The sequence below is a fragment of the Chelon labrosus genome, assembly GCF_963514085.1.
Source record: "Chelon labrosus genome assembly, chromosome: 1".
NCBI classification, from domain to species: Eukaryota; Metazoa; Chordata; class Actinopteri; order Mugiliformes; family Mugilidae; genus Chelon; species Chelon labrosus.
The window spans coordinates 17,729,687-17,757,065 of NC_140337.1; the positions used below are offsets into that span (position 1 = coordinate 17,729,687).

At 40.5% G+C, this 27,379-nt stretch overlaps 2 protein-coding genes across 2 annotated transcripts; one reads left to right on the top strand and one right to left on the bottom strand.

The window, feature by feature from the left end:
- Positions 1-550: 550 nt before the first annotated feature.
- On the bottom strand, positions 551-16,328 carry LOC311493946 (protein O-GlcNAcase; the record flags this gene model as incomplete). The annotated part of the gene is made up of 17 exons (XM_084552767.1): positions 16,019-16,328; positions 13,235-13,286; positions 10,845-10,942; positions 10,538-10,668; positions 10,278-10,449; positions 10,093-10,191; positions 9,003-9,272; positions 6,191-6,277; positions 5,635-6,110; positions 5,373-5,547; positions 4,018-4,074; positions 3,556-3,641; positions 3,351-3,455; positions 3,035-3,126; positions 2,214-2,403; positions 939-1,098; positions 551-687 (listed from the first exon to the last, which is right to left on the bottom strand). Exons 1-17 carry the CDS (start codon positions 16,056-16,058, stop codon positions 551-553), a joined length of 2,427 nt encoding a protein of 808 aa, XP_084408893.1. The 5' UTR covers positions 16,059-16,328.
- A 4,064-nt stretch (positions 16,329-20,392) lies between these two features.
- On the top strand, positions 20,393-24,668 carry LOC311487266 (C-type mannose receptor 2-like). Its single transcript, XM_084543469.1, has 6 exons — positions 20,393-20,798; positions 21,201-21,243; positions 21,920-22,096; positions 22,292-22,519; positions 22,722-22,827; positions 24,120-24,668. Exons 2-6 carry the CDS (start codon positions 21,210-21,212, stop codon positions 24,418-24,420), a joined length of 846 nt encoding a protein of 281 aa, XP_084399595.1. The 5' UTR covers positions 20,393-20,798; positions 21,201-21,209; the 3' UTR covers positions 24,421-24,668.
- The last annotated feature ends 2,711 nt before the right edge of the window (positions 24,669-27,379 follow it).

A 27,379-nucleotide genomic window follows, 5' to 3' on the forward strand; every position in this document is an offset into this window, starting at 1 on the left:
GAGAGTGATGGAAAAACTCCTTAGAGGTGAGAGGAACTGCAAGGTTGTACGTTAATTGTCCGTCTGAACCCCGTCATTTACAAGCAGTCATGTAATCTTTTGCAAATTATCAGTGAAGATTACGTTATCTCCTGAGATCTGGCACTCTGCTCCCATCTCAACCTATTCTGCAGGTAAACTTGGAGAACCGTGTAATCCTAAACCAAGGGTGGAATCGGACAAAGATCATCACGGCTCTGCTAAAGGCTTAAGCTTATTTGTATAATTTGCAAATCCCTCCGAAATCTCATGTTTATCCCTATTACTGCCACACAGACTTATAGGGACCCAGACTAGAACCTCAAAAAAAGGTTTCCTCTTTTGAAAAAAAAGAAAATAAGCTCTGCTTCGTTGCAAAGCTTAGCTGTCTCCATGCTGTACTGTACCTCCTTTAACATATTTCTCCATGTGTAAGTGCCTTTGTGTATGAACTGTATAAGTGCAAGTGTTTTTAAGTTTGTTGTTTTGTGACCAAGTGAATGCTCGTGTTTTGTTTTTTCTTGTTTCCTGCTCAGAGCAGCCTTCCCAGCACCACCCCCTCTCTGCTCCTGGCTTCTCCTCTGAGGATCTCCAGGAAGCCCAGTTTGGTCAAGAACTCCAGCCTCTGCCGGTCTGTGGGTTGCACCTCGCAGAACACACCCTGAGAACCTAGACACACAAAAACAGACCACCAAAATAACAAACCACAATCCATTTGAGCTTTTTTTTTTTTTTTTTATATATATATATATATATAAGGAACTAAATTCATCTACACAATCTGAAGAATACTTGATAGTGTCTTGGTCTTTAGCCTTGGGACGGGGAGAGTAGAGAGATTAAAGCTTCTCACCACAACAGCAGCGCACATTTTAGTGTAGGCGATGGTATGACCCACACAACAACCACACTGATCTTACCGTTGGCCTTGAGTGCAGTGAGCAGGGCAGTGAGCAGGGTGCGGCTGACACTGACGTCCACCAGCTCGGGCAGGGCGTCCAGTCGCAGCTGAGAGGGGAAGTGATAGAGGAGCGAGTCTGGGTACTCGCCCTGGTCCTCCTCCATCAGCTGGATCAAGTCCTGCAGGAAAACGGAGGCACAGATGTGTCACCGTTGATGGATGTCAGGGAATGTTAGAGGAAAAGGTTGTAGTTCCCTTCAGCTGCCACTAGATGGTACTAAAGTGCCATATTTGGTTGCAGTACCCCACAATCCATGCATCCTTTGCCCAAAGGAAAGTTTCTCCTAAGTTAATTTCAGCATATACTAATTTCTTTCTAACACCAGCAGAGTCTCTACTGTATCAGCAGCTCTTGTTTTGTAGATGTAAACCTCTCTCATTAGTCTAATGTACTTCTTGTCTAAGAAGCATTTTCTTCCTGGAGGGGAATCTGCTAGCAGGAAGGTTTTCTCCACCTACTTTTCAAGTCATAAATTATGTACAGCAACTTTTAACACAGCTACACACAAAAATTAATTAAGATTTATGTAAAATTCTAGTATTATACAGTTTGCCGGAACAAATGTCATCCAAGCGGTCGCTGCTGGAAAGCTTTTTCTGCCTTCACACCTGTGGCTGCAGCGTGACTGATAGTCATCCAAAGCATCGCTGTCAGCGTGCAGCATGACGCACGGAGCGGTCAGATGAATCCTCCACAGATGTCAGCGTCTGACTGTTTCTCACCAACAGTTCAGCTTGGAGCTTTGCCTGAGATCACTGACGTGCTGGTCATGCCATGATGGGCATCAGAGCTGTGTGTGTTACAGTAAACTAAGATACTTTAGTGTACCTGAGCTTGATTCCTACTTCTGCCTGACCACACTGCATGCACATGGCAACGCAACTGCTGAATCTGGGCGCATGTAAATCTGTGTGAGGCACTAATTATGCAGCATGTCAGAAAGACGAAGGTAGGAAAAAGAAATACTGCAGGTGGCTGTAAGGCACATCTCTGCGTGCCAGATTGTTCATAAGTGTATGTTTTTGTGAGTGTCATTTGCTTTGTTTACCGACTTCCCAGTGGGTTATTAATCCTTTACGTGATGGATGCAGATGGTGTGACAGCAGGTACAGACAATATATGTCTAAACATTTGTGTGAATACGTGTGTGTCTATCTGTAGCACGTGCTCTACACTTCTAATATGGTTCAACAACAGGATATAACCTTTGGTGCATAACACCAGCGTATTCACCTGTGTGTTGGGGTGCGTGTGGTGCACTTTGGGAGGGTATTTGTCCCTCATGGCAGGTATCCAGCTCGCCTGGCACCGCTTGGCGAAGGAGCGGACATCCAAGATGCCCAGCACACACCCACAGACACCTAGCTCGTCTTCCAGGATGAAGGTGTACTCGGGGCACAGCGCCAGGCATGGCCCAAGACATCTAGGGAAATAAAAATCAGGTATTTCATTACAAAATATGTATTTATACGCTGGTTTACGAGTCATTCTATTGTGGCAATCACCCATTAGATTTGGACAGACTTTATCGATCCACGAGGGAAATTGCTTGGTCACAGTAGCTCAGTTGCATATAAAAAATAAATAAATAAATACTCTCGAAAACCACTAGTGAAAAAGAAAAATATGGTTTAAGATGAAGGACAAAATATGTAAATGTAATGTAAAGGTGCTTTACAAAAGATTAAACAACTAAACAAAAAAACTAATAATAATAATAATAATAAAATTAAAATAGATCAAATAAAATAATTATTAATAATTCAAATAAATACAGAAAATAAATAAATACAATATAATAATAATAAATAAAATACAATCATATAAGCAAAAATGCATATATATACAAGATTTGTAGATGTACAGATCTACAATAAATAGAAATCAAAGTAAATATACACTCTATATGTAGGAAGGATAAATGATAATGTGCAATAATATGGATGGAAAGGCATTGGCATGAATAAGGTGGAGTTAACAGATAAAGTGCTATCTCCTTTTATATTTTCCCTCATCACACACACACACACAGACACATACACACTCTGACACACCTGTCTCCTATGATATCTGGATGAGTAATACTGGACTCCTGTCCACCCTGAGTCCTCAGGTGAAGTTGACGGACCATTCGATATAGCTCCACCTGCGCACACACAAAATATTAACTTTCTTTAAAAACGTATGTGACTTTTCAAAGTCTGAGCATCTGCATGACCTAAAAATGTTCCCATTTGGTTTGCTCCCACGTAAATAGTGTGCTTTCCGCAGCAGCTTTGCAAAAGAACACACTGTCTAGAACGCGCCTTTGTGACATTTGTGATGAATTATCCTGAACAGTGTGTGTGAGCTGGTGAGACTTCTACCAACCTTGTCTTTGCTGTGGTAGGGTCTGATGTTGTAGAGACGAGAGGTAGGGAAGAGGGGAGGAGGATGGGTGAAAAGTTCACTGCTGCTGCCTATTGGGAGAAGCATCTACACACCACGTGAACAAACACAAAAAGTTTAAAAGAAGGGCTGAAGACACGTATTGCACAAAATCCTTTGCAACGGACACATCGAACATGCACGCTACCTGCACCTCCCCGGACACGCCTCCTTTGAACACCCATGGCTCCGACTCCACGCCCAGTAGGTCCGCTCCTGTCGTCTTCCCACACCCTACCACAGACGAGAACCGCGTCATTTAGATGACATTGTAACATCGGGGACCAATGAGGCTGTCGGTGTAGCCAGAAATAGACCACACAGCTTTAACTATTTATGTCAGCAGAAAGGTTTACTGGTTTACAGCGTACCAGCTCCTCCAGAGATGATGGCTGAAATTAACTTTTCGTTTTTTTTTTTTTCTTTTTATTCGGGCGTCATAAATATTTAAAGAAGCATAACCGGTGGTTCAGTCGTCACTGCACCATTATCTGCTGAGCTCCGCTGAGCTGCTGCTGAGCAGTAATGAGCAAATGTTGGATTTTGTGCGGCTAGTTATTTCAGGCTTCGGGAAAGGGAGAAGGGAAAATTAAAGGCCATGACTACTCACAGTGGAAGCAGTTCCTCCAGGAGCCCAGGGTGGAGCTGTCACTCAGCACTCGTCCATCTGTGCGAGACAGATGAGACAACGGCGTGATAATCTACAGAATCATCACCTGTCCTCTGTCTTCTAACACAAGCAACACATTAGATGGATGGATGGATGGATGGATGGATAGATGAACATACTATTGCTATCTGCTAACGTATGCTATAGCACACTGTATAGTAGTATGATGCTGGACGACATTAAACTACGCCATACAATGTTTCTACACTGTATGGAGTAGTACTTCTTCGTTACAAGAATGGGCAGGGTATTGGGCAGGGGTATCGGGAGGACTTTGGCCTGTACACGCATTCGCCAGTGTGTTTATCATGTCTTCATTGTTTAATATCGCTGCAACGAGATTGCGAGCGGCCTGACTCATTGTCACTTTTTGCTGCAGCATCCACACGCTAAACAAGATGGCCACAGGCACTGCCGTGAAGTCTGACATCAGTCAAGTTTCATTCAATATATTCAAAGTTTCATTCAATATATTCGAAGGTTCATTCCATATATTCAAGTTTCATTCCATATATTCCAAGTTTCATTCAATATATTCAAAGATTAATTTCCTGAACGGCATGCCATAATATATATGTAAAATGTAGTTATTTGCATCCCCATATAAATATAAATATGTAGGATAAAGAGATTATTTCCCCTATGTGCTCTCTAAATAGACAGAATAGTCTGGAATAAAATTTAAAATTCAGAATTTATTAAAATAAAGGGATTAGATAAGCAGAGTGTTTTTCATAGCATCCTGAGCAGTGAGCCGGGGCAGCCAAGATTTTTAGTGCTGAGGAAAACTATGAGGAAATAATAATACCAATAAATATTTTTTACCGACGTCAAATCGTAATTTGTTAAGGGAAAATAGTACGAGCGTGGGTCGTACGGATCCACTGCGGTCTGCACTGAACTTTATGAAGTTAGCACTGAACTACAGTAGACAGAGCTGCACTCTTCCCACCAGTAGATTGTGATGCATCCCATAAACGCAAATCTAATGTTCATGTAACATTTGGAATTTGAAATTGAAATCCCTATGTAAACATCTCCCCGTGTGCACTATGATATCAAATATGGTGTGAAAAGTTTGAAGAAATATTAGTATCTATTAGTATGTGAGGGGGAATGTTGAAGTATATTACTGGTTAACTACACTATACTAAACTATACTTTATACCATGCTTTGTTTCATCATAGTATAGTGTCAAATAATAACATTGTACTATATAAACTACTGCAATGTATGGCATAGTTTATTCTAGTAAACTATGCCATTCACGTATAGTTTCTACTTTCTTTCTTACCCAGCCAGCATATGAAGGCCTTTGCCACCAGAGCAGTGTTCCTCAGGTCCCACACGTAAGGGTAGAGGTCATAAAGCACAGCCCTGTTGGCTCCTCCCACCACGCTGCAGTGGAGCTGTGCTATGTCTTCACACAGAGACAGGAACCTGGAGGCCCGCCCGCGCCACTCGTCGACCTGAGGACATAATCCAGTACACCGGGTCACACACACACTTCTTATTCACCAACAAAAACTCACCATCCACACAGGCTCCTCGCTGACCTTCTGAGGCGCCGCCTTCTTGCTGTTGGCGCCGACCATGTGGCAGTTCGTCTTCAGCCATGTCAGGTCCTGCAGCAGTTTCTGCGCCGACGGGCCGTGCTCGTGGGGGAGATAGTAAAGACCGACGAGGAGGCGCACCTGGGACTCGCTTAGCAGCCCCTTCCCGCCGCAGTGCCCCCGACCCTGGGCCTTCTGTCCCCGGCCTCCACCTGCAGGCGGTCCCGGCCTGGATCCCTGGGGTGGCTGATTAGGCTGGCTAGGCTGGTTTGACCTCTTTTTCTCCCCCTCCCGTGCTTCCCTCTCCCCCTTGGCTTTAGTGGGTGAGGAGGGAGGGGAGCTGGAGTTCAAGGGGAAGACTGGAAGTTTGGCCACGGCGGTGCTCCCTCGGAAGGTGGAAGAGCATTCAGATCTGTCAGGGGTTTTGCAGCGAGACATTGGCACAGAGGCTCGCTGGTCTGTCCTAGGGTTTTGCCGACCTTTAATGATTAAAGAAAATTGAAGTAGTACCAGGTTTAATCAAACCTCCATTCAAAAAGTAGTTTGTTATGTTTTTTACCTGCTTGTAGAGGCTGGTTGAGTTCTTCCATCCAGTCATGCAGTGCAGCGGACAGAGCTCTGTCAGGACAGTACTCACACTCCTCATCTAAAGCACACATAACATTGCATTATAGCAGCTGTGGAGTTACTCTAATAATTTCAACTCAGACAGAACCTCAGCCCCAAACACATTAGCATAACCAGCCTTTGATGCTCACTGGCTCATACTATAATATAAGGAAAATATCCCATATTAAAATTCATCTTCCATTTCCCTCCGAATTACAGACCTCAGCCTGCCCTTCATCTCCCACTTTAAAGCGCCTTTGTCCTCCAGCCCTGCCTTGTTTCTCCTCCACAGAGGGACCTTGATTTCTTCCTTCATCACACCACGCAATTATTCCTCCTCCTCCTCCTCCTCCACCTCCCCCCCAACCACCCAGTCTTCAGAGTATCACACGCTACAGTGCTTCTCTGCTCTTACAATTTTCCATCCAATTCCCTTGTTTCCTCTTGCTCTCTCTCTCTCGCTGTCACAGAAAATTAATATGAACAAATGTCACATCAAGGAGGTGTGACTCAAAGTCAAAGTGTACTTCAGGAATAATAAATGAGTGAATCTAATTTAAAGCCACAATTTTTCAACATCTTTTTTTTTTTTTAGAGTCTAGACCGAACAAGACTTCATCTACGGACCTGACCGAGACACACCCAATCTGTATTTGTCAGGACTTTACCCATTCCTGTTGCCTTTCAAGGACTTGTAATATTCAGTCTAGTCCCGTCATAGACCAAATACCCTGATGTCCATTGGTTCACCTGAGCCCATACTCATTCAGCTCATAGTCTGTAGCATAGACTGTATATAAATATGGATGACGTGTCCCCACTTCCTTGCATTGGCCAAACTGACAATATTTTCCCGGGTATATGCAGTGTTTGGAATAACGCCGTTTAAAAGAACGGCGTTAGGTAACGACGTCATTTTTTCAGTAACGGGGTAATCTAACTAATTACTTTTCCCGTCGTCACAACGCCGTTAACGTTACTGGACGTTAAATGCGGTGCGTTACTATGCATTGATTGAATAAACTGTGTAATCCGAACGCACCCCTGGCTCACCGCTAGTGAGGAGGTGGGTTAATAACGAGGTAAGCGATTATGATTGGCTAAGGCAGAGTCATGTTTCATGGTAGCCAATCAGAGCCAGTGGTTTTACACACATGACAGCACGCGCCACACACACACACACAACAGCTAAACAGAGATTCGATGAAGCAGCAGAGACGGCGAGTCAGGAGCAATCCGATGAAAAGTTGGCATTTTCAAGGTGGAGATATAAGCACTACTTCAATAAATAAAAAATTCATTGTGGTCAAAGGGAGGAACGTGCATGTAATGTGTACATTATGTCCAGGAGCGAAGACTTTCTCGACATCCATTGTAAGCAACTCTAATTTAATGAAGCATCTCACGACGACACACGCATCTACAAAGCTAGTGGCCAAAAACACCGATTCTTCCACCACAGATGACAGCTCGCCGTCTAAACCCTACCGAAATATAAATATTATAAAAATAAATTTAATATAAATATAATTATAAAATATATATATAAATATCGAAAGTTATGTACAAACACCTGTCTGTTCTAGTCATTTCAACTGACTTGTGAAAACTGCTCAAAAAAATCCAAATTCTTTGACATATAGCAACTTTTTTTTTTTAACAGTAACGCAAATAGTTACTTTCCCTGGTAACGAGTTACTTTTATTATAGAGTAATTCAGTTACTAACTCAGTTACTTTTTGGAACAAGTAGTGAGTAACTATAACTAATTACTTTTTTAAAGTAACGTTCCCAACACTGGGTATATGTGTGGCGCCATCTTGCGAGTTTGGAGCCAGCTTCCGCGCAAGTATGGTCCGAGAGTGGAGCCATGCGGAGCCGCGAGATCGATGACCTGACCACACGTCCTCCAGTCTCACTCGCGTTTTTGTTGAATTAATACTACGCTCTGCTCTACCTCCACCAGTTACAAGGAAATGTTGGACTATACAATGTACTTATTTTTAAAAACAATTTTTACAACTTTCACAGGACTGCTTTACGGAGCGGTTGGCATGGCAACTAATGGTCGCCTTTATGTCACATCCTGTTTCTATAGCGTCAATTGACACTTGAACATTCATCAACAATATATTAACTACCTAAAATGACTGAAACCATCCTTGGAAAAAATATATTTGACGTGTATTTTGGTGTTTTAGTTTGGCCCAAGTCCCACCCACTAACATGGAGGGGGTGGAGCTTATGACATATACTGCAGCCAACCACCAGGGGGAGCTCTACTTGCCTAGGCTTCACTTTTGAGGAGCTGTTCCTCCGTCCATCTTTACACTCTCTATGATGTGTACCATTAAGAACAATGAACAATGATCTTGTGACTGCACTCTTTATGGGTCAGGTGAAGGCATTTTTGGAACATTCGTGGCACCTAAGGGTGCGTTTGAAGAGTTACATCAAATGTCATTGGTGCTGGGGTCTGGACATAGGCTGTCTTCATCCATTACATCAAATCCCTTTGTACTTTTCAAAGACAACAGATTTTAATTCCTGTGTTTATGTGTTAAGTAATATCTGACAGAATTCCTGCCTGGTGGCCGAACTGGTGCCAGTTGCCAGGCAACACTGGCTTATTAACCATTTCCCCAGGAAGCCGTGGGACTAGCTGTGCATGGATGTGGTCTGGCGGAGCCATTATTAGTTTATTAGACATATCCTGTCTCATCACCGTTACTCCCCTCATCAGTCATCAGCCTTCCCCTCACCTTTCATCTCCTCTCCCCCAGCTCTGTGCCAGCTTCCCAGCGTGTGCAGGGGGATGTAGTTGGCTTCAAACTCGCAGTTGGGGTTGAGCAGCAGGCCCCTCAGCTGGCTCCTCAGCTGAGGCTCTCGACCCTTGAAGGGCCCCAGGAAGAGACGCCTGGAGTCATAGTCGTTGGCGTGCAGGTTGTCCCAAATGAGCGGGGGGCGCTGGAGCACAGACTCCACCTCTGCCAGGCAGTCGGCTGACAGTTTCCTGGAAATAACCTTGCTGCCTGTTGGACAGGTTTGAGAAACAAGCATGGTCGCATTCAGGTACAAGGTACTCGGGTAATAATGATTAAAGATTATGGAATAACTGAATAACCTGCTGCGGCAGACAAATGTTTTCTCTGAAGAGGCAGACATGCTTACACATATTCTCTCATATAGCTTTGTTGCACAGCTTGCGTGCAGATCTTTACAGCGGGGTGTTTTTGTTCAGAGACACCTCCGGGAAGACTTTGAGAATTTGTCCAAAGCAACTCCTGACAACTAGGCTAAATTAAAGTGCACTAGACACCATCCAGTTAAAACAACGCAGGCCGTTTTACTCTCAGTTGCTTCGTGAAAGCTGCAAATCATGCTGACCCATTTATTCAAAGGAAAAGCCGTAGTTTTATCGACAGTTTTATCTCTAAGTCAGGGCTGAATGAGGGTGCAGAATACAAGGAGTGCTTTGGCTATTCTGTAATATTGATATAACACTATAAACTTTTCAAAAATTAGTACAAGCATTGCACTGCACTGCGTGACATTAGAAAATGCAAAATTCAGGAACGAAAGCAGAGTAGGCGATAACGCCCCGTGTGTGTGTTTCGTTTCTACTGTACTTCCATATGCGAGTGGGTGGATGTGCACCTAAATCATTTTCTCGTTTGTGGAGGAGGTTGTGTGGATTTGTGCCTGGGCTTATTTGCATGCTGGGCTGTGCTGTGCCAGTCAGGCGTTATTCGCCAAGAAATTGCAGGTCAGCTAATGAGGCTGGAAATCAGAAAACAAGAAGCTAAGGATTCTGGTTAACGTCTAAAGAAGGTTATAATGTTTGTGTCTCACCTGTCCATATTACGTTTATATCAGGCAGTAGGTCCTCTCCGACAGTTTGCAGGTAGGGAGACTTTGATACACTGGGAGAACACAGAGAACCACAGTACTCTACAGACAGACAGAGAGAGGTAATGTTTTAGGAAGATGCTGCAAATATTTTATAAAGACCACAAGTTCTCCACCTCAAGTCCTACCTGTAGGGCAGAACAGGAAGACGGGTGGTTCCCCCAGGAACCGATACATCTCATTGGTTACTGTGACCTGAGCATGGGCGAACGAAGCGAAGGCCTCGCTGTCGGCCTGACACATGGAGTGATCGATGTCATCGAACAGAATGGCAAACGCCTGGCAACCCAGGTCTGACACCTGGAGAGAGAGAGACGGAGAAAAAAAAAAAGGGTCAACCCCAAAATTCCACAGTTCCTTTTCTGTGGTGTTTAACTGTGCCACATACCTGTCTCAGCTTGCGCTTGAGTAGCGTCATGTCGCAGGAAGAAGAGAAGACGATGTCCTGTCCGGGAGAGAGCGCGTAAACAAACTTGAGGCCTCTCGACTGGGCCTCTGCTATGAGAGTACGCAGCTGACCTGGGACACGAAAGACAAAACATATCAAACTGAGAAACACTGGAAAAAATTAAAAGATTATTTGAATGAATAGAGAAGGTAAGGTAAAATTTTAAACCTTGACTACAGATGTCTTAAAAGTATCCTATTCATTTACTTTCTATTCATAGCTCTGTGGAACAGAAAGGCGCCCCTACCCTCCTCTTCAGGAGAATACACTTCTCTCCACAACAGTCTGTGTTTCAGGTCGTCTTTCGGACCGTACAGGTAGGTGTTCAGCCCCCAGCACTGCATCCTGGTGGAGATGAGACAGGAACACGGCAGGCACAGGTGAGGGAAAGCGTTACCAAAGCCAGGGTCTGAGTGATTTATTTGCTAAAGCGGACACAATTGGACATAGGAATGGAAGAGGAAGAGGAGAGTAGAGAGTGGGAGAAAGGAGAGGATGTATATGCAATGGAAAGGATGCAATTTTCACTTTCTAATCAGCGCTGCGGTTCATTTTTCTGCAGCTACTTTTGACTTTCTGAGTGATTTAAATGTAAAATTGCCAGCTCCACCGGTTTACCTGTGCTCACGGAAAACTGCTAGATGGTTACTTTGTGACTTTAACTCGTAGCAAAATTCACAAATTTGAAAGTATATGGACAGGTATAACAATATAGAACTGTATATTTATCTGTTTTATACTTTATTCATCTTTTCTGTACTTTATACCAGAGAGATTAATTAAAAAATTAAAAAAAAACTGAATAACAACAAACTGCAAGAAAATAGATCCACTGAATTGATCACGGGGCGCCAAGGCCGCCTCGGTTACAGGAAATGACCTCCTCAATTATAAATAGAGCATAGTACTAGGAGTGAAACAATATCTGCATCAGCATGCATTCACACAGATGCAGTGCACACACACACACATCTGTATACAAACATGAATCTGTCTCTCTCTCTCTCTCTCTATCTGGACATGGACCAGCTCTTGTCTTTCTTGTCATCTGTGGGGTGGGCTGTGTTTCTCCCTCGCTCTCTCTGCTTTCATCATCTTCCTGGGCAGATGGTACGTACGTCGCCTCCACAAAAGCTGCAGCCTGCCTCCCACAAAATTACACACGCGCTTACGCACACACGCTGTAAGAGGCATCCACATCTTGTCACTGCAGATCTTATGCAACACGCGCCGTGTGAATTCATCCCGCACCCCACACTGTAGTCTAAAAATGAACGTCTATAAATAAACTTGGAGCCCACACGCCCAGCTGCTGCTAAAGTTTTGGAAATTAACAAATCGTTCACTTATAATTTTGCCCAGCCTGAACTGTAATTTTCATTCAACGTTCATATTGTTATTCCCACGTCAACGTACACAAAATAAAAAAACAAGTGTGCGTCAATGATTCGGGCGTGTATACTTTGAATATATTTAAGAGCAGTAGAAAGCAGAGAGAGCAGAGGGACCCACTCTCTTGGGACGTGCAGACAGCTGTTACTATTGGCTGCTGAACTACAAAACTGTGTCATGGCTCCCAGCTGGGATTTATGTTGTTCCACTTACATGTAAGATCAGTGTGCCGTCAGGAATTAATTTGTTTCCTATCAGCTATGAGGTACACACATCTGAATGCATATGAAAACATGATTAGTGCATCCATTCATATTCGACACAGTTTTTGCACTGGAAGACAATCAGTATTCTGCTATAACTCCCTGTCGTGGAAATCACTGCGAACTGAATCATGCTGAGAGAGCTTTTCTCTCTTTGTTAATGTTAAAGGAACTGTTGAGGAACTTCATAAGGAGCTGCCTTCGCTTTCTTTAGCTGAAAATCAAACAGACTTGAATCCTGGCCTTGCAGCCTTTAAATGGGATCACCGTCTGTTGAGCAGACAATACTGTATTTAACTTTTGATTATCTTCAGTGCTGTTGTGATGATTAGGTGTCAAGTCTAACAAGACAAGCACATTTTCATACATTTTCTATTTGCATTGTTAGTTTTTATTGCCATTTATTCTCCCTTCTTTACAGATCGCACACTCCCAGTATTCTTTGTTTAAGACGACTAAATAAGAGAAACTAAATACATAAAACTGAATATTTCTGTGCACAAAAGTTAAAGCCAGTCTAGTTGTTGAGATATTTCATATTTGACTGTGGTTGCCCTGCGAGCACGGCTATAAAAATATGCCTGGCACTGTGGACCACATCCCATCTTTCACCTCCTTTCACCATCCTTCCATTATGATAAAAGGCAGTGTCTCCATCCTGTCATCCATGGCTGAGCCTCAGGACTAAGGTGAGCCAGCTCTTTGCTATGGAGGCATTCTGCGCCAATGCTTTTTCTCTGATGTCTGCCTGGCACTGAAATAGAGGCGTGCAACTGGGCTTAGCCCCGAGGCATGAGGTCAGTAGCTCTTCAGCTCACACCATTCATGTGACGAAGAAAACATCCCCTCTGACCTGGTTCACGAGGCATATGCATGGACACCTGTACTCACAGACTTTGCATAAAGAAAAGCGCATGCAGGCAAGCAGACAAAACACTGAACCTTTTTGATATGTAGTAACAGAAGTCTTTTAAAGACTTACCATTGGAAGAGAACCTTCCTCTGATCCATAGACCAAGGCCTCCCATAGAAACCTGGAGAGGGGAAATTAAAATGAGGCATGCATGTCACATTACAGAAGCTATTAATCCATACATCATACTCATATCTAACAGTCTCGATTACCGATAACATCTAAAGGGTCATATAAGAGATCTGCTTCTATAATCGTTCTCTTAACTATAATATGTTTAACAATTAACAATTTGTGAAAATCGTTTTTTACTCAGTGTAAAAGTGTAACCTCTAAAACTGACTGTCACTATAAATACCTGCTGGCTAAAAATGCAGACTGGGAATTAGGTTAATTCTTTATATGAAACATATCATATACTCTATAATTCCCTGTGCTCTTCTTGATTCATCGCTTGAGCCACAAACTGGTCGGTTTTCTGCCAATGGACACAGTGAGGCCGGCATTACAGCTACAGTGCTGTATGTTCAGGCTCATAAAACTATCTTCTAGCGCTTACTTGGTTATATCCGCATCCCCGCTGTGTTTGGCATAATTCATCTCCAGCTACACTCTCCATCATATTTTCTATTCTTAGAAATGGGACCATCTCCAGTATCCCTCTCCTTCCTTTGTGTTTTTGAATAAGTATGCAGTGTGTGTGTGTGTGTGTGTGTGCATGGGAGTATCTGTGTGTAATAAGTGGGTCAGAGTGAGAATTAAATCAGATACCCGTGCAGTCCAGACTGCTTTCTCCTGCATTCCTGGGGGGGATTTATTTATTATAATTATTATTTTGGCATGTGTGTGTGTGAGACGTGTGGAGCACTCCCTACTAAGCCAAGCCCAATTACTAACTCTGCTGGATGCCACCACATGGGGCAGAGAAACACACTAGGTATAGGAATTAGCAATAAGGTGTGTGTGTGTCTATGTGACATCTGAGATTCACATAACTATAAAGTGCCAAAGCAATGAATCAACTGACAGAATAATAATTAGTCATGATTATTAAATCAGGTAACTTCATGAGAAAACTGAAAATTAACAACAAACACATCAATCTCTTCCTTATCATCTTCCAAATGATGGTAAGGAGTGATATGACTTTAACTCATATCACGCTCCATTTTTGGGGGGCATTATCCTCAACTTAGTTGTTTTTTGTTTGTTTTTTGGTGAGGGCTTAATTTGAACTGCGGAGAAAGGTTTTCAACACTGCGTAAGATTTCTTCACTGTGCTTTTTTAGCAGTTACAAAAACACAAAGAAAGTTGCCGCTCATTCATCTACAATGTTATTAAGTGACAATTCATCAGTGGGTATAGGGCCTACTTATTACGTAAGTAAGTATAACTGATGCCATCTGAACAACAACGTAAATTTACATCATGCTCATGAACAATTTATCCGAAAGGAAAAGTAGTGGATCAAGACTTGAACCCTGAGGAACACCGTAGAGAAATGTCATATATTCACCAAGGATTTAAAATAAACCTTATATATTATCTGATATACTGTGTGAAGACACTGGTACCAGAAATGAATGATAACTCCAAATTGGCTTGTAAAACACTGATGAGAACAGATCCATTTTATCACCTGTTCACAAATAATAACAACCATAATTTAGTTTGGAATTACAACCTATAATATCTTTAATATTTTAATCACTGATAATGTTGTGATTACCCATGTTTCATCATCATCATCATCATTATCATAATTATCATCATACTGTATAGTGTAAGTATAACTTAACTGATAACTGATAAGAAAAGTAGTGGATCAAGAATTGAACCCTGAGGAACACCATATAGAAATTATATAAATTAACCAAGGATAACAAAATAGCATAGCACAACAAAGTGTGCCTACACAGAAAAGTGACAAAACATTGCGTCACATATATTGTGTGAAGACATTGGTAAAAGAAATTAATGATAACACTGTGTTGACACTTGTTCACACGAAATAACAACCATCATTTATTTTGGAATTACAACATGTAATATCTTTAATATCATCATCACTGGCAATGTTGTGATTACCCATGTTTCAGCTTCATCATCATCATCATTATTATTGTCATACTGTATAGTGTAAGTATAACTGGTGCCATCTGAACAACAGCGTAAATTTACACCGTGGTCATGAACAATTTCTCCGAAAGAAAAAGTAGTGGATCAAGAATTGAACCCTGAGGAACACCATATAGAAATGATATATATTCACCAAGGATAATAAAATACTATTTTGATCATCTTATAATTATTATTATTATCCCTATCATTACATGCAAAATCTTTTGTTTCCTTCTTTTGTTTTTTCTACCTCCACTGTCTTTGTTGTTTTCAGCTTGTTCCTTACATCCTCCACAAACATTGTTATGGTCAAGTCACACTAGCAAACATTATCTTCACCACCATCATCATCACCACCACTATTATCTTCATTACCACTATTATCTTCATTACCACCGGCCATTATCCAGAGCATCTTTTTCCCTTAGGCTGCAGCCTTTCAAAGCAGACGTTATACTGGATGCCTTTCACCGCCTGATCTTTGATCTTCACTTCAAGCCTGACCGATCTCCACCACATCATCTCATAAAGACCTTTACATCCTGCCTACACCTGTGCGTCGTCGCACATCACCACTACACCCTTTACAGTAGATGACAAAACCTTCGTTTTCAAATATAGGTCAAACGGTGATCTATTCAAAATCATCCCCTCGGGGTAAGAAAAAAAAAAATATCACATGATCAAAGAGGAGGTCAGTTATGAAGGAGTCGGCCGCTCTTAGCTCTTACCTTCCACCACCCCACAAAGGAACTGCTTCTTCTCCTCCATCCTGTCCTCAGCACCGCTGCCTCCCTCCGCTTCCAGTCGATCCCCGACGAGCGAGGGGAGAAAGGATGCTCTTCCCGTTTGGCAGCTTAGATCCAGGGGATATTATTCTTCATGCCTCTCCTCCGTCTGCCTCCACCTCCTCCTCTCTACTCTACTCCCTCTCCCTTTTTCCTCTACATCGCTGAGGCTCCTGGTGATGCGTTCAGGTGCTCAGCGGAAGCTCGGACTTTCAAACATTAACGGTGTGATTGCGCATATAATCACGGGACTTGTAATAATTATAAACAATAAAAGACCATGAAAGATCATGTCAAACACATATGTGTTAAATTTCCTTTAACAATAATCACGATTATTAATGTTGTCGTCCAAATACTAGACAGAGCCACCGTTAGCCACCTACGAACCCGAGGGCAGCTATGTCTGATGCTGGCCACCAGGGGGCAGAAGAACGCGGAAGACAACGGTCTCAACCGCTAGCAACAGTTTAGGCAAATAAATCTAGCATACACAAAACAACTGAAGTCAACAAGTTGACGTTTTGTCCTAAGCTACTAAACAAATGCACAGGTTAAGTTAAGCCATGACTGCCTCTGTATTAATATAAAATGACTGCTAAAGTGTAAGTATACAAACGTCCAGCAACGAAAAGTAATAGTACCACGCTACAGGTTAAAATGTACATAAACCCAGGATTGTGGTCATTCACATTCAAAATCCACATTCAAGATAAGACATTTCGAGTATTAGCAATGTGTTAATAATATAAAAATCATGTACATTCATTTTATATCCACACAATATTCCAAGTAAATGGGTCGGTGTGAATTCAAATGTGCAACAGTAGTATACGACACAAAAACATCCATTAAAACCCCAACAAAATGTCATTGTTTTAGAAAAAAAAAAGGAAATAGGAAGGAAATACATGCAAATAGACAAAACACAAGCAAGTTAAGAAAATGTCATCATCAGTTTGACGTCACTTGTGATGCAAATACTCAAATACACACAAGCCACACACAAATTTCCAGGAAAGTCATGGAAAGGCTCTTGAATAAATTATTGTGTATGTTAAAACAAAAAACTGTGTTTCATACTCTTCTGACGAGTATCAAACATTAACAACAACAAGCGCATCCCAGCCCTGTTAAACACTGGGGTGCTGCAGTCCTCTGAAAACATTTCCATTGTGCATTGAGTTGCGCTCTTTTGGCCACAGTAGTTTTAGCTTTGTTGTAGATACTATGACCTGGATTGAAAATCTTCACTGTTCATTGTTGTCTTTTTCAGAGAAAGCTTATTGAAATACTACTATGCTGATTTGCACACTTGCAAATTAATTATGTTTCTTTTCTTTTTCCTATGGCCATGAAGGCATCATCTGCCTCATCTGCACAGGCGCAGTGGCCTCTTGAAAGTAAGACAGGCAAGGTTTTTGCAAGTGAGTCCACAAATTTAGAATCACACTCAGAGGCCGTCTCATCACAACCTTTTTTATTTTTCACATTTAAATCATTTACCGATTGTTATTCACTGTGGCTTAATGGACTTTTATCTGTTCTGGATGCTTAGAAATGCACATGAAAAGTACCCGAGACTCTTAACACTGTCACGACTAAATCATTTAATATAATTTAGAAATATAGTTTCTAAATTGATATGGATCATGTCTTTTCATATGGCGTTACTGTGAACAAGTTAGTTACTGCAGTAATTTGACTGCAGCACCCCTAGCTGGAATTAAATTCAGCTGCATCTGTGCCACATTCGTTGGCACTAGAAGTAGGTGAGGTCCATTTCACAGTGAAAACCTGGACAGGATGTAGGTGCATACTTTTACAAATACACAAAAAAAATCTTAAAATTTGTGTTCAACAAATTGCATCAGTCAATTCATTTATATTATTTTATTTTTATTTTTATTTGTTTATTTATTTGATAGGGACAATGCTCATTAATCAACAAACAAGTTACTTGCTGTAAACAAGCCAGAGTTAGCTACAAGTGCTAGTTTCCATCTGTTGTCCCCTAAAATGCAAAATTAGACATCTGACATTTGGATTTCTTCAGTACGAACAGAACTTAAACAATGAAATACTGTAATGTAGACGTGGATGAAATAGAGCTACTTTTTCCTAAGTAAAATGTTAATTTAATAGTGGGATGTGGAGTGTCCAGTTAAGATTAGTTAGTTTTCTTCAGTCTTTGCAAATTTAATAAGTCCTTTTCATAACTGTGACTTATTTTACTTAATAAAAATAAATCACAAAAATATGTTTTTTTGGGAAATAACTTCACCAAACACAGAGATTAAATATATTTATTTATTTTTGATTGTTGCGTTTTCTTAATAGTTGCCTCTCAGCTGGTCTGTCCTGTAAAAAACAAAACACACATTGATGAGAAGGTTTGGTGATGACATTAGGAATGATGAAGTATGAGTGCAATCTCTAGTAACTTGATAGCTTAAAGATCATAGATACAGGTTCATATCTAAAGAATGTATCTAAAGAATCTATCTATCTATCTATCATGGTAGTGTGGAAAATTATGTCGTAGATTGATGCGTTTCTTATCTTTGCCGTGTCTCCCTTTTCAGGCGTTTGGGCAAAAAGAACCCCCCAAACACATTTAAAGGTTCCGGGAGAAACCAAGTGTGTAATTGAAGAGGGGGGTAGCGCATTTAAATGCCAAATAAGAATTGATAGGCTTGAAGGTTATGTATATAAGCGTTTTAAATGCAGTTGTTAAAGTAATGGTAAATGTGATTATGATAATAAATATATGTGTTTGTACTTAACTTGGCATTGTATTATAGACCCGGTGAAGGAGTCCTCCTACTCATTGGTAGGGCTTGTAGTTTGATTAGTGGCAGCCTATGATTGATGACTGATTGATGACAGGGCTACTACTGCTGCTGCTACTCAGACCTTATGCCAACAATGCTCTGCAGTGAATTTTCTTTGTATTTCTTGTAGATGTTTTTTTTTTTTTTGTGATGGAGCATTGCTGGTGAACAAACACTTGGTTTGTCTGAGCTTCAAGCCTCCTGCTTAATCCAGCTGCCACTGGGTGTTTTTTTATGCTCTACAGATGTAGATCATTCCACAGAGACAGTGATAGATTTTGGATGGCTGTTAAACTGACTAACTAATTAAGCTCTGGCTTCATACATGTGCTGGCTCACCTCAAGTTTTGTATAGCATATATGCCAGAAAGCACATTGTTCAATTAGTCCTTCCAGTCCCCTAATAGCCCTTACATTAAATTACATTATAGTTTGTTGTGGAAGAATGTGGTTAGCCCAGGTGAATCCCCGTTATGTTTAGTTGAGTAAGCAGAGCTTTATGTGGTGTTTGCATGCTTATAAAAACATGAACACAAAAAATAAACAAATATTTATAAATCATTTTGCAGTGTAAACAGAGACTACAGTGACTAGAGAAAAGAAAACAGAATTAAGCTAGAAATTCTTTGGTGAGAACACTTAAGCCGCATAATCAATAAACAGTCAGTGGAAACATTTCTTTCCACTCTTCCGTCACTGTTTGTGTAACTCTAATCCGCCTTGCTGAAACTTGTAGTTTAAAAGTTGTGCAGGGACTAAAACAACAGGAAACATTTCGGCCCGCTACATAAATGAAACCTTCTGGCTTATATGTGTTTGTTCATCTATGTATCAGGGCACAAATCAGCAGCTTCCTGCAAGTTGGATTCATGAGCCCTAATTGGACGGTCCTGGCTGTTCAGGCCAGCTTGTTCTCTTGAGAAGTGGCAAAGCAAAGACATTCGAGATGACGGAGGGTTACCAGATGTTGTAATTGTGAGATGTCACACAGAGAGGGGAAAATTCAACATGGTTGCCATCAATTACTAAGAACTAAGAGGCAATAGACACTATTAGTCATTACATACAATGCACAACTAAAGCTGCAAAATATAAATATGGCACACTGGACTGTTCCCCTAAACTTTAATTATGAGATGGAAAATAGAATCACATAATGAGCTGCTGTTCAAGGTAAAGTGGTAAGTCCTTGTTATCACTCATCACAGGACATCATGTAATGTGCTTGTTATGACTCATCACATGGCATCATGACACGCCGCAAACTTGTCTGCAATCTGACCAGGAAACAATAGAGATAATGAAAATGTTGATACATTTTTCATCCAAATTGCGATAATGTCATGACAAATGTCAACCAGGAAGAAGGAAGCAACAGTGTGTCTTTTGTCTGATTTGTTTTTTGTTTTGTTCTAAATAAATCTGTCAACAACACAACTTCTTCCTCTTAGCATATTTTCATAAAAGAATAGAAGAGCTCACTACTACCACTGCCACCTCGGCAAAACATGCATTTTAAAAGTAACATGACCCGTGACTGCCATAACGACACAGCTCTGTCCTATGACACAGAGGAGAATGCGCACGCATATTTCAACCAGCTGGGTTTGACACTGTCTGCATACCTTTCCATCAGAGGAGTGAACAAAGTGAAAAAAAAAAGAAAAGCAGTTTTACCTTTCATTTCCTGATTCCAGCACTAAGGGTTTTGTCCCTTAGAGCTTAGGTACGTGAGAACTTTAAACACTGACAGCAGATGAGCACAGATAAACATCAAGTGCTCAACTGACTTAGTGATTAGAAACACACATGAACTAATATTTAAGAGGGCTTCAAGTGCTGCGTCTGAAGCACCGTATTTCAAGTAGGACGAGGTGGAAAAGACAATGGTAAGTACAACCTATAACTATATAGAGAGATGCTCTGAAATATCATAAATGTGTAGACACTCACCAGCCACTTCATTAGGTGCAAGGTAAGTTAAAAATAACCAATAGAGCTTTCGACTCAGCTGTGTTTCCATTGTGGAGGCTGCGGTTTGTCGTTCTCAATTACCACCTTGCTTCAGCTGTTTCAACATAAGTGGAACTTTGTAACAGTCATGAAGAACGAGTTAGAGCAGGACTGCTTTATTAGAATGCATTCGTTTCAAGTAGTGTACCTAATAACGTGGGTGTATATACTACTGTATATGCTGGCAGATATCCACAAGTATATAATGTGAACTGTGACGGGCAATTTTAAATTACACATTTTAGAATTGATTAATTAACATTATGCATCTTTTAAAGGTTTAACTCATGGATTATGGACTGTTCTTCTTCGTGCTGTCAGGTCGGTGCCTCTTGTTTGATTTTTAAAACTATTACAACTCAGCCAGTCTTCACTCACTTCTGCACATACGTAGAGGTATTTCTGCATGGGGTGCTGTATTGCTGAAGAGGTTGCTCTCTACAGGATTTTCGTCATAAATAAAGATTGTGGCTCGGGACAAAGACATTGATCTATATACAGGGTGAGGAGAGAGCAACGACTTGTCAGTAGCGCTGTCAAAAGATAGTTTGAACGTCAATGGAGATCAACAAATTCTTGTGTTTTCAGCTAAACTGGTTCTGGTGCTTTTATTGTCGGCGGTGAACCCTGAGCACTGTCTAACTGAGACAGACTGAAACTTGATCATACAAGAAGACACATTGTTTAGGTGTTAGACATTCATTTCAGCCAGGACGTTTGGACTAGCATTCATTGTTACCCTCGATTGCAATTGTGGTCATTGTATGGCACAGACAATGAGATTTACATCTCAGTGTTATCCACGTTTAACTGTGAATAAATGAGAAACTTCATATATAAATATATATACAGTATAGTATGAAGAAAGACTTTGGGATAAGTCCACTGAAACATTTCTGAATCCACCCAACGCACAATACCTCTTTATGTTTATTGTAAAATTACATCGAAAGTATACATACTTGTAAACTGAGTACCAGAATGTTCTTTGTTTTAGGAGCACTGGTCAGTGTCTCCTTTGCCCAATCTCACCAGTACTACTTTGTGAGTGAGCAGCTGAACTGGACTGATGCTCAGAGTTTCTGCAGAAACGAGTTCACTGATCTGGCCACCATAAGAAACATAGCTGAAGTTAATGCCGTTACGAACGCTGAGAAACAATCAAACTACACAGGTGAGTTCTTAAAAATGGAATCTAATACACACACACGCCCGCACATACACACTACTTCCAGGCAATAACCAATTTTTTTGATGAACCTCGATTGAGGATTGTGAAAGAACAAAGGATAACATCTTTGGTGACTGTATGCAACATAAATAATTTTATTGCAAATTGTTTAAATAACTAAAACATCTTTTTGAAAAGGCAAAGCTTGGATAGGTCTCTATGATGAATTGGTAAACAGCTGGAGATGGTCTCTAAATGACAGCAGCTTCTATGGGGAAGGAGAAACAATGTACAGAAACTGGGATACTGGTCAGCCCAACAATCTTGGTGGACAGCAGTACTGTGTGGCTCTTTTAAGTGGTTCATTCTCTGGCACATGGGATGACAGATTGTGCAGTGAGGCACTGCGCTTTGTGTGCTACAACGGTGAGTACTAAGAGAGTAAGCATTAGCAAATGGCCAAATGTGTCCTCTGCATAGCATTTCCAAAAGCATCTACACATTAGTTTTGTTTTCACCTGAGCGATATTTTATCTTACTGAATCAAGATCATAAAATATACAGTTTGCAAAACTACTTCTACATCAGAAGCCCTACTGACTCGGTTTATTGATCTCTATGTTTCCAGGTACTGATATAGATGGGACACCAATATATATTGTGAATGCGTCATCACGAGCAAACTGGACCGAGGCTCAGAGAATATGCAGGGCGGATTATGTTGATCTAGCCAGGTACAATGTACACTACTAATGTACTGCTGAACATCAGATGTTAATATGGTGATCGCATATTATATTTTGAGGGCTTCATCTGTATTATTACATCTTTTTTCTATATTTCATGTTTCCCTTTCTGTGTATATTTAATTACTTACACTTAGAAATGCATTAGAAATAGCAGCAGTACTACATGGTTAGATATGTTTCCCCCTTTAATTTATTTCTGTAAGAACAAAGTGGCCCCAAAGACAGCCATCATAACCAGAACAACAATATCTCTGTACAAAGAAATGTTACAATATATGAGTTCAATACAGATATACACTGATCAGGCATAACATTATGACCACCTTCCTAATATTGTGTAGGTCTCCCTTGTGCCTCCAAAACAGTTGTGACTCATCAGAGAATGGACATGGGTCTTCTGAGGGTGTCCTGTGGTGTCTGGCAACAAAATGTTTTTAGTGGGGGCCTTTGGATCCTATGGGTTGAGGGGAGGGGCCTCTGTGGATCATCCCACAGATACTTGATCAGTTTGGGATGTAGTGAATTTGGAGGCCATGTCAACACCTTGTTCTGTTCTTCATGTTTCATGCTTCATGGGGGTTTTTTTGTTTTTTTTTTAGTTGTTCCTAAAGCATTTTTGTGTGTGTGTCTGTGTCAGGCTGCATCCTGCTGGGGATGGCTACTGCCATCAAAGAGTGTCATTGCTATGGGGTGTGGGTGCTTGGTCTGGTCTAGGTGGGTGGTACATGTCTAAGTAACATCCACATGAATGCCAGGTCCAAAAGTTTCTCTGCAGAATGTCGAATTGTCACAAGATGGTCAATGTTATTCACTTCACGTGTCAGTGGTCATAATGTTATGCCTGATGGGTGTAGATAGAAGTCACTGAAAATGGGCAATGTGAAAATAGGTTCCCTTTAATTTTGCATTGCACTTTAAGTTGCATTACAAGCAAATTGATTTGTTTTAATGTATATAATATTTTTATATACATTTTTTTATCTCTTGTTACACAAAGTGAGGTAATGGTGATGAGGAATTGCATTCTGCTGTTTGAAAAGCCATAACTTCTCCATAGAACGAGTTGACCCACGACAGTCTTTCACGTAACAAGCTTATTTTCTGAACACTAACTGTTGAAAATCCTGCAAAGAACACGGCTAAGTATTAAAAGCCTGGTATACGATTGGAGATGTCCCACTGTTTATTGTTTAGAAATATCCCTAATAAAACATTGCTGTACGAAGTGGTCATGAGTTAACCTTGATGTGTGTATGCTACTCTTTCCTCCTTCACAGCATACGAAATCAGACAGAAAATGACAACATCACACAACTGGCAAATGGAGCTTTTGTGTGGATCGGCTTGCATCGGGAAAAAGTGTGGTCTGATGGGAGCGAATCTCTGTTTCGAAACTGGGCTACAGGGCAACCAGATACTGGCCCTGCGCAGTGTGTGGCCACCTCGTTAAATGACGTAGATGAAGGAGAATGGTCAGATGAAAGCTGCTCCACGAGTTTACCATTCATCTGTTTCACGACAAGTAATGCATCTGATTTCTGCTCTCAAACACTGCGTATGGGTTCATACATACATTAAGGCAGATTACGATACAATATAAGTATTTTCTTGCAGTTCCTATACATAGCCCACATGTTTTTCAGAGGGCTGTGAATGTTTGGATCTCATTCAAAGCACAGTATCTGTGAGGTGGAATTGACCATCACTATAATGGCACAAAGTCAAGTCATATAAAAAGAATACTCACCAGAAGTTTGCTGCTGGAAATAATGATTCAGAACAGAGTTATTTTCAACTATTTGACCACTGTTCAAGACAACACTGCCTTTAGGATACTAAAAAATGTCTGTTGTCCCCTTTGTCTCTATTTCACCCAATGCAGGAAGCTTCGAATCAACAGGGCAAAATGAGACCAGTATCACTCTGCAGTGGAATAAAGTCAACAACAATGTCAGCTTTATTCTCCAGTTTAATGGTACAGAGACAAACATCAGCGCACTAACTGGAGATGGACCAGTAACTCACACAGTCTCATCTCTCACTGCTGGAACTACATACACATTCACTCTCTTCTCGGTGTTTGAGAGCCTCAGGAGCAGTGGAGTCAACGTTACAGCAGTTACTGGTAAGATCTTAAACTTCTTGCTCAGGGAAGCAGCTTTACATTTTGTCATATAGTGTCTTTCTGTATATTCTGCCCAAGTTATATACGTAAAATACACCTAAGAATAGCCAGAAAACAGTTTTTTGTTAGATTTTTCAAACAATGACCAGTGACCACAGATTACAATTGAAGAGATTCTATTAATATAATATTAACAACCCAGAAAATGTGATACAGAGCAAGGAAGGATGACTATATGTGTTCCATGTATTTCCATCTGTCCCTGACTTTGACTTAAAAAAATCTACTAATTACATTTTAGCAGCCACAGGTCAACATGAGCTCATGTCTCATTCTTGTGAATGCAGTCAGTCTAAAGAACGCCAGGAGGGGATTTCTTCAAGACATTTATTTGCACATAACTCAAGACAAAACCTATTGACAAAAATTATGTCATAAGATAAATGATGATGTTTTGTAATGAAAATGTCAACTTTCAAAGTTTTACGTGCATATACATGACATGTATGAGGATGTAAATAAGTCCCTGACATCAGTCTGTACCTTGATATTGCCAGCTTCCATTGAAAATGACTTGCAGCAAGTGGCTTTTTTACACCAGGTGCCTAAATACACACCACTAGTACAGAAGAACAAGTCCATGTATAAATTTAAGTTTTAATATAACGCTCTTTTTTTTGTGAATGTGTCTGTAGGTGCTAGCAATACACCCCTAAAATGTAAAAGATGAAAAACAGATTTCTGTAGGTACCACCAGTGATAACACGTTCCTACACATCAATACACCTAGACATTTCAAGATACAGATGAAGCAGTTTGCAGCCAAACAAATGCAGAAGTTTTTTACACATAAGACACACTCAATGAGCAGGTCACTTTGCAATACTGATTAAAAATGAGCATAGCATTATGGTGCTTCATTTCTGTTTTAAAACTTGTTGAAAATAATCAATGTTTACAGACCTGTTGTTCTAAGGCTATTATTTGCAAACAATATGGATTAGACGGAAGTAAAAAAAAATGTCTTTTGACTGAATTTGGTGAATTCTGTAATTTAACTGCTTCTCATTTTATTTCTTGGTTCCTCTTAAGAAAGTTTAAAACGCTAGAAAAGATACCACAACAGAATTATGTTACCAGTGTGGCAATAAACAACGAAATCTGAGTCGTTTTAATTATTTTGTTTATTTATTTTCTTGATACAATTCTTATTTTCTTTTTCTATCTCAGCTCCTTCAAACACAGATAACTTCAGATCATCAGGACAAAATGAGACCAGTATCACTCTGCAGTGGAATAAAGTCAACAACAATGTCAGCTTTATTCTCCAGTTTAATGGTACAGAGACACAAATCAGTGCACCAACTGGAGATGGACCAGTAACTCACACAGTCTCATCTCTCACTGCTGGAACTAGATACACATTCACTCTCTTCTCTGTGTTTGAGAACGTCAGAAGCAGTGGATTACAAATTACAGCTGTCACTGGTAAGACAACAGACTCCACTAGTCTAGATTACTGTATATCACCTCAGAACAACATCACAAGTTTCCTCATTAACTGTATCAGGTTACATAAGTGCTGTGAATGCTCAGTCCACATTTATGCAAGGGCTTACAACAACTGGTTTGACCTCAAGATGGTGCCAGTGAACTTCCCTCCATGAATTCTACATGAAACATGACTCTTGTCCCTTGTAGTTCACTGTAGTTTTAATTACCAGTGGCTGTGGGTTGCTGAAATCAATTTAATTTTCATTTTCTGTTTCAGCTGCTCAAAACACAGTTAACTTTAGATCATCAGGACAAAATGAGACCAGTATCACTCTGCAGTGGAATAAAGTCAACAACAATGTCAGCTTTATTCTCCAGTTTAATGGTACAGAAACAAACATTGCAGCTCCAACTGGAGATGGACCAGTAACTCACACAGTCTCATCTCTCACTGCTGGAACTACATACACATTCACTCTCTTCTCTGTGTTTGAGAACACCAGAAGCAGTGGATTACAACTTACAGCTGTCACTGGTAAGATGCTTTTGAATAAGTGATTTATAGAAAACATGAATAAAAATAGGGTGGCAGTATTTTTCAGAAATGTGTATTCTGTATCACCAACATTAGAGTTTGTTTATGTGGGATCCAAAATGGATCGAATTAATTTATTACTGTTTTCTTGTCAAACAAATACATTGTGTTTAATACAAAACATGGCAATTTGATCTAAGAGGAATAAAATATCTTGATTTTAGTTTTCCTCACATTCAGCATGAAAATTGTCTACAGTGGATGCAAAATGTTCCCACTGTAAATCAAATTGTAAACTCGGGTAAAATTCACAGAAAGTGAATGTTTTGACTTTTCTTATTCTATCTCTTAGAAAAAAATCTTGTATTTCATAAAGTAGGAGA

What these genes read in the sequence shown, in the direction of transcription:
- LOC311487266 (XM_084543469.1), top strand. Translation starts at nt 21,210, where the DNA reads ATGGATTATGGACTGTTCTTCTTCGTGCTGTCAG. An exon ending in GCGCTTTGTGTGCTACAACG is followed by an intron (nt 22,520 to 22,721) that starts GTGAGTACTAAG and finishes CTATGTTTCCAG; the next exon opens with GTACTGATATAGATGGGACA. An exon ending in GATTATGTTGATCTAGCCAG is followed by an intron (nt 22,828 to 24,119) that starts GTACAATGTACA and finishes CCTCCTTCACAG; the next exon opens with CATACGAAATCAGACAGAAA.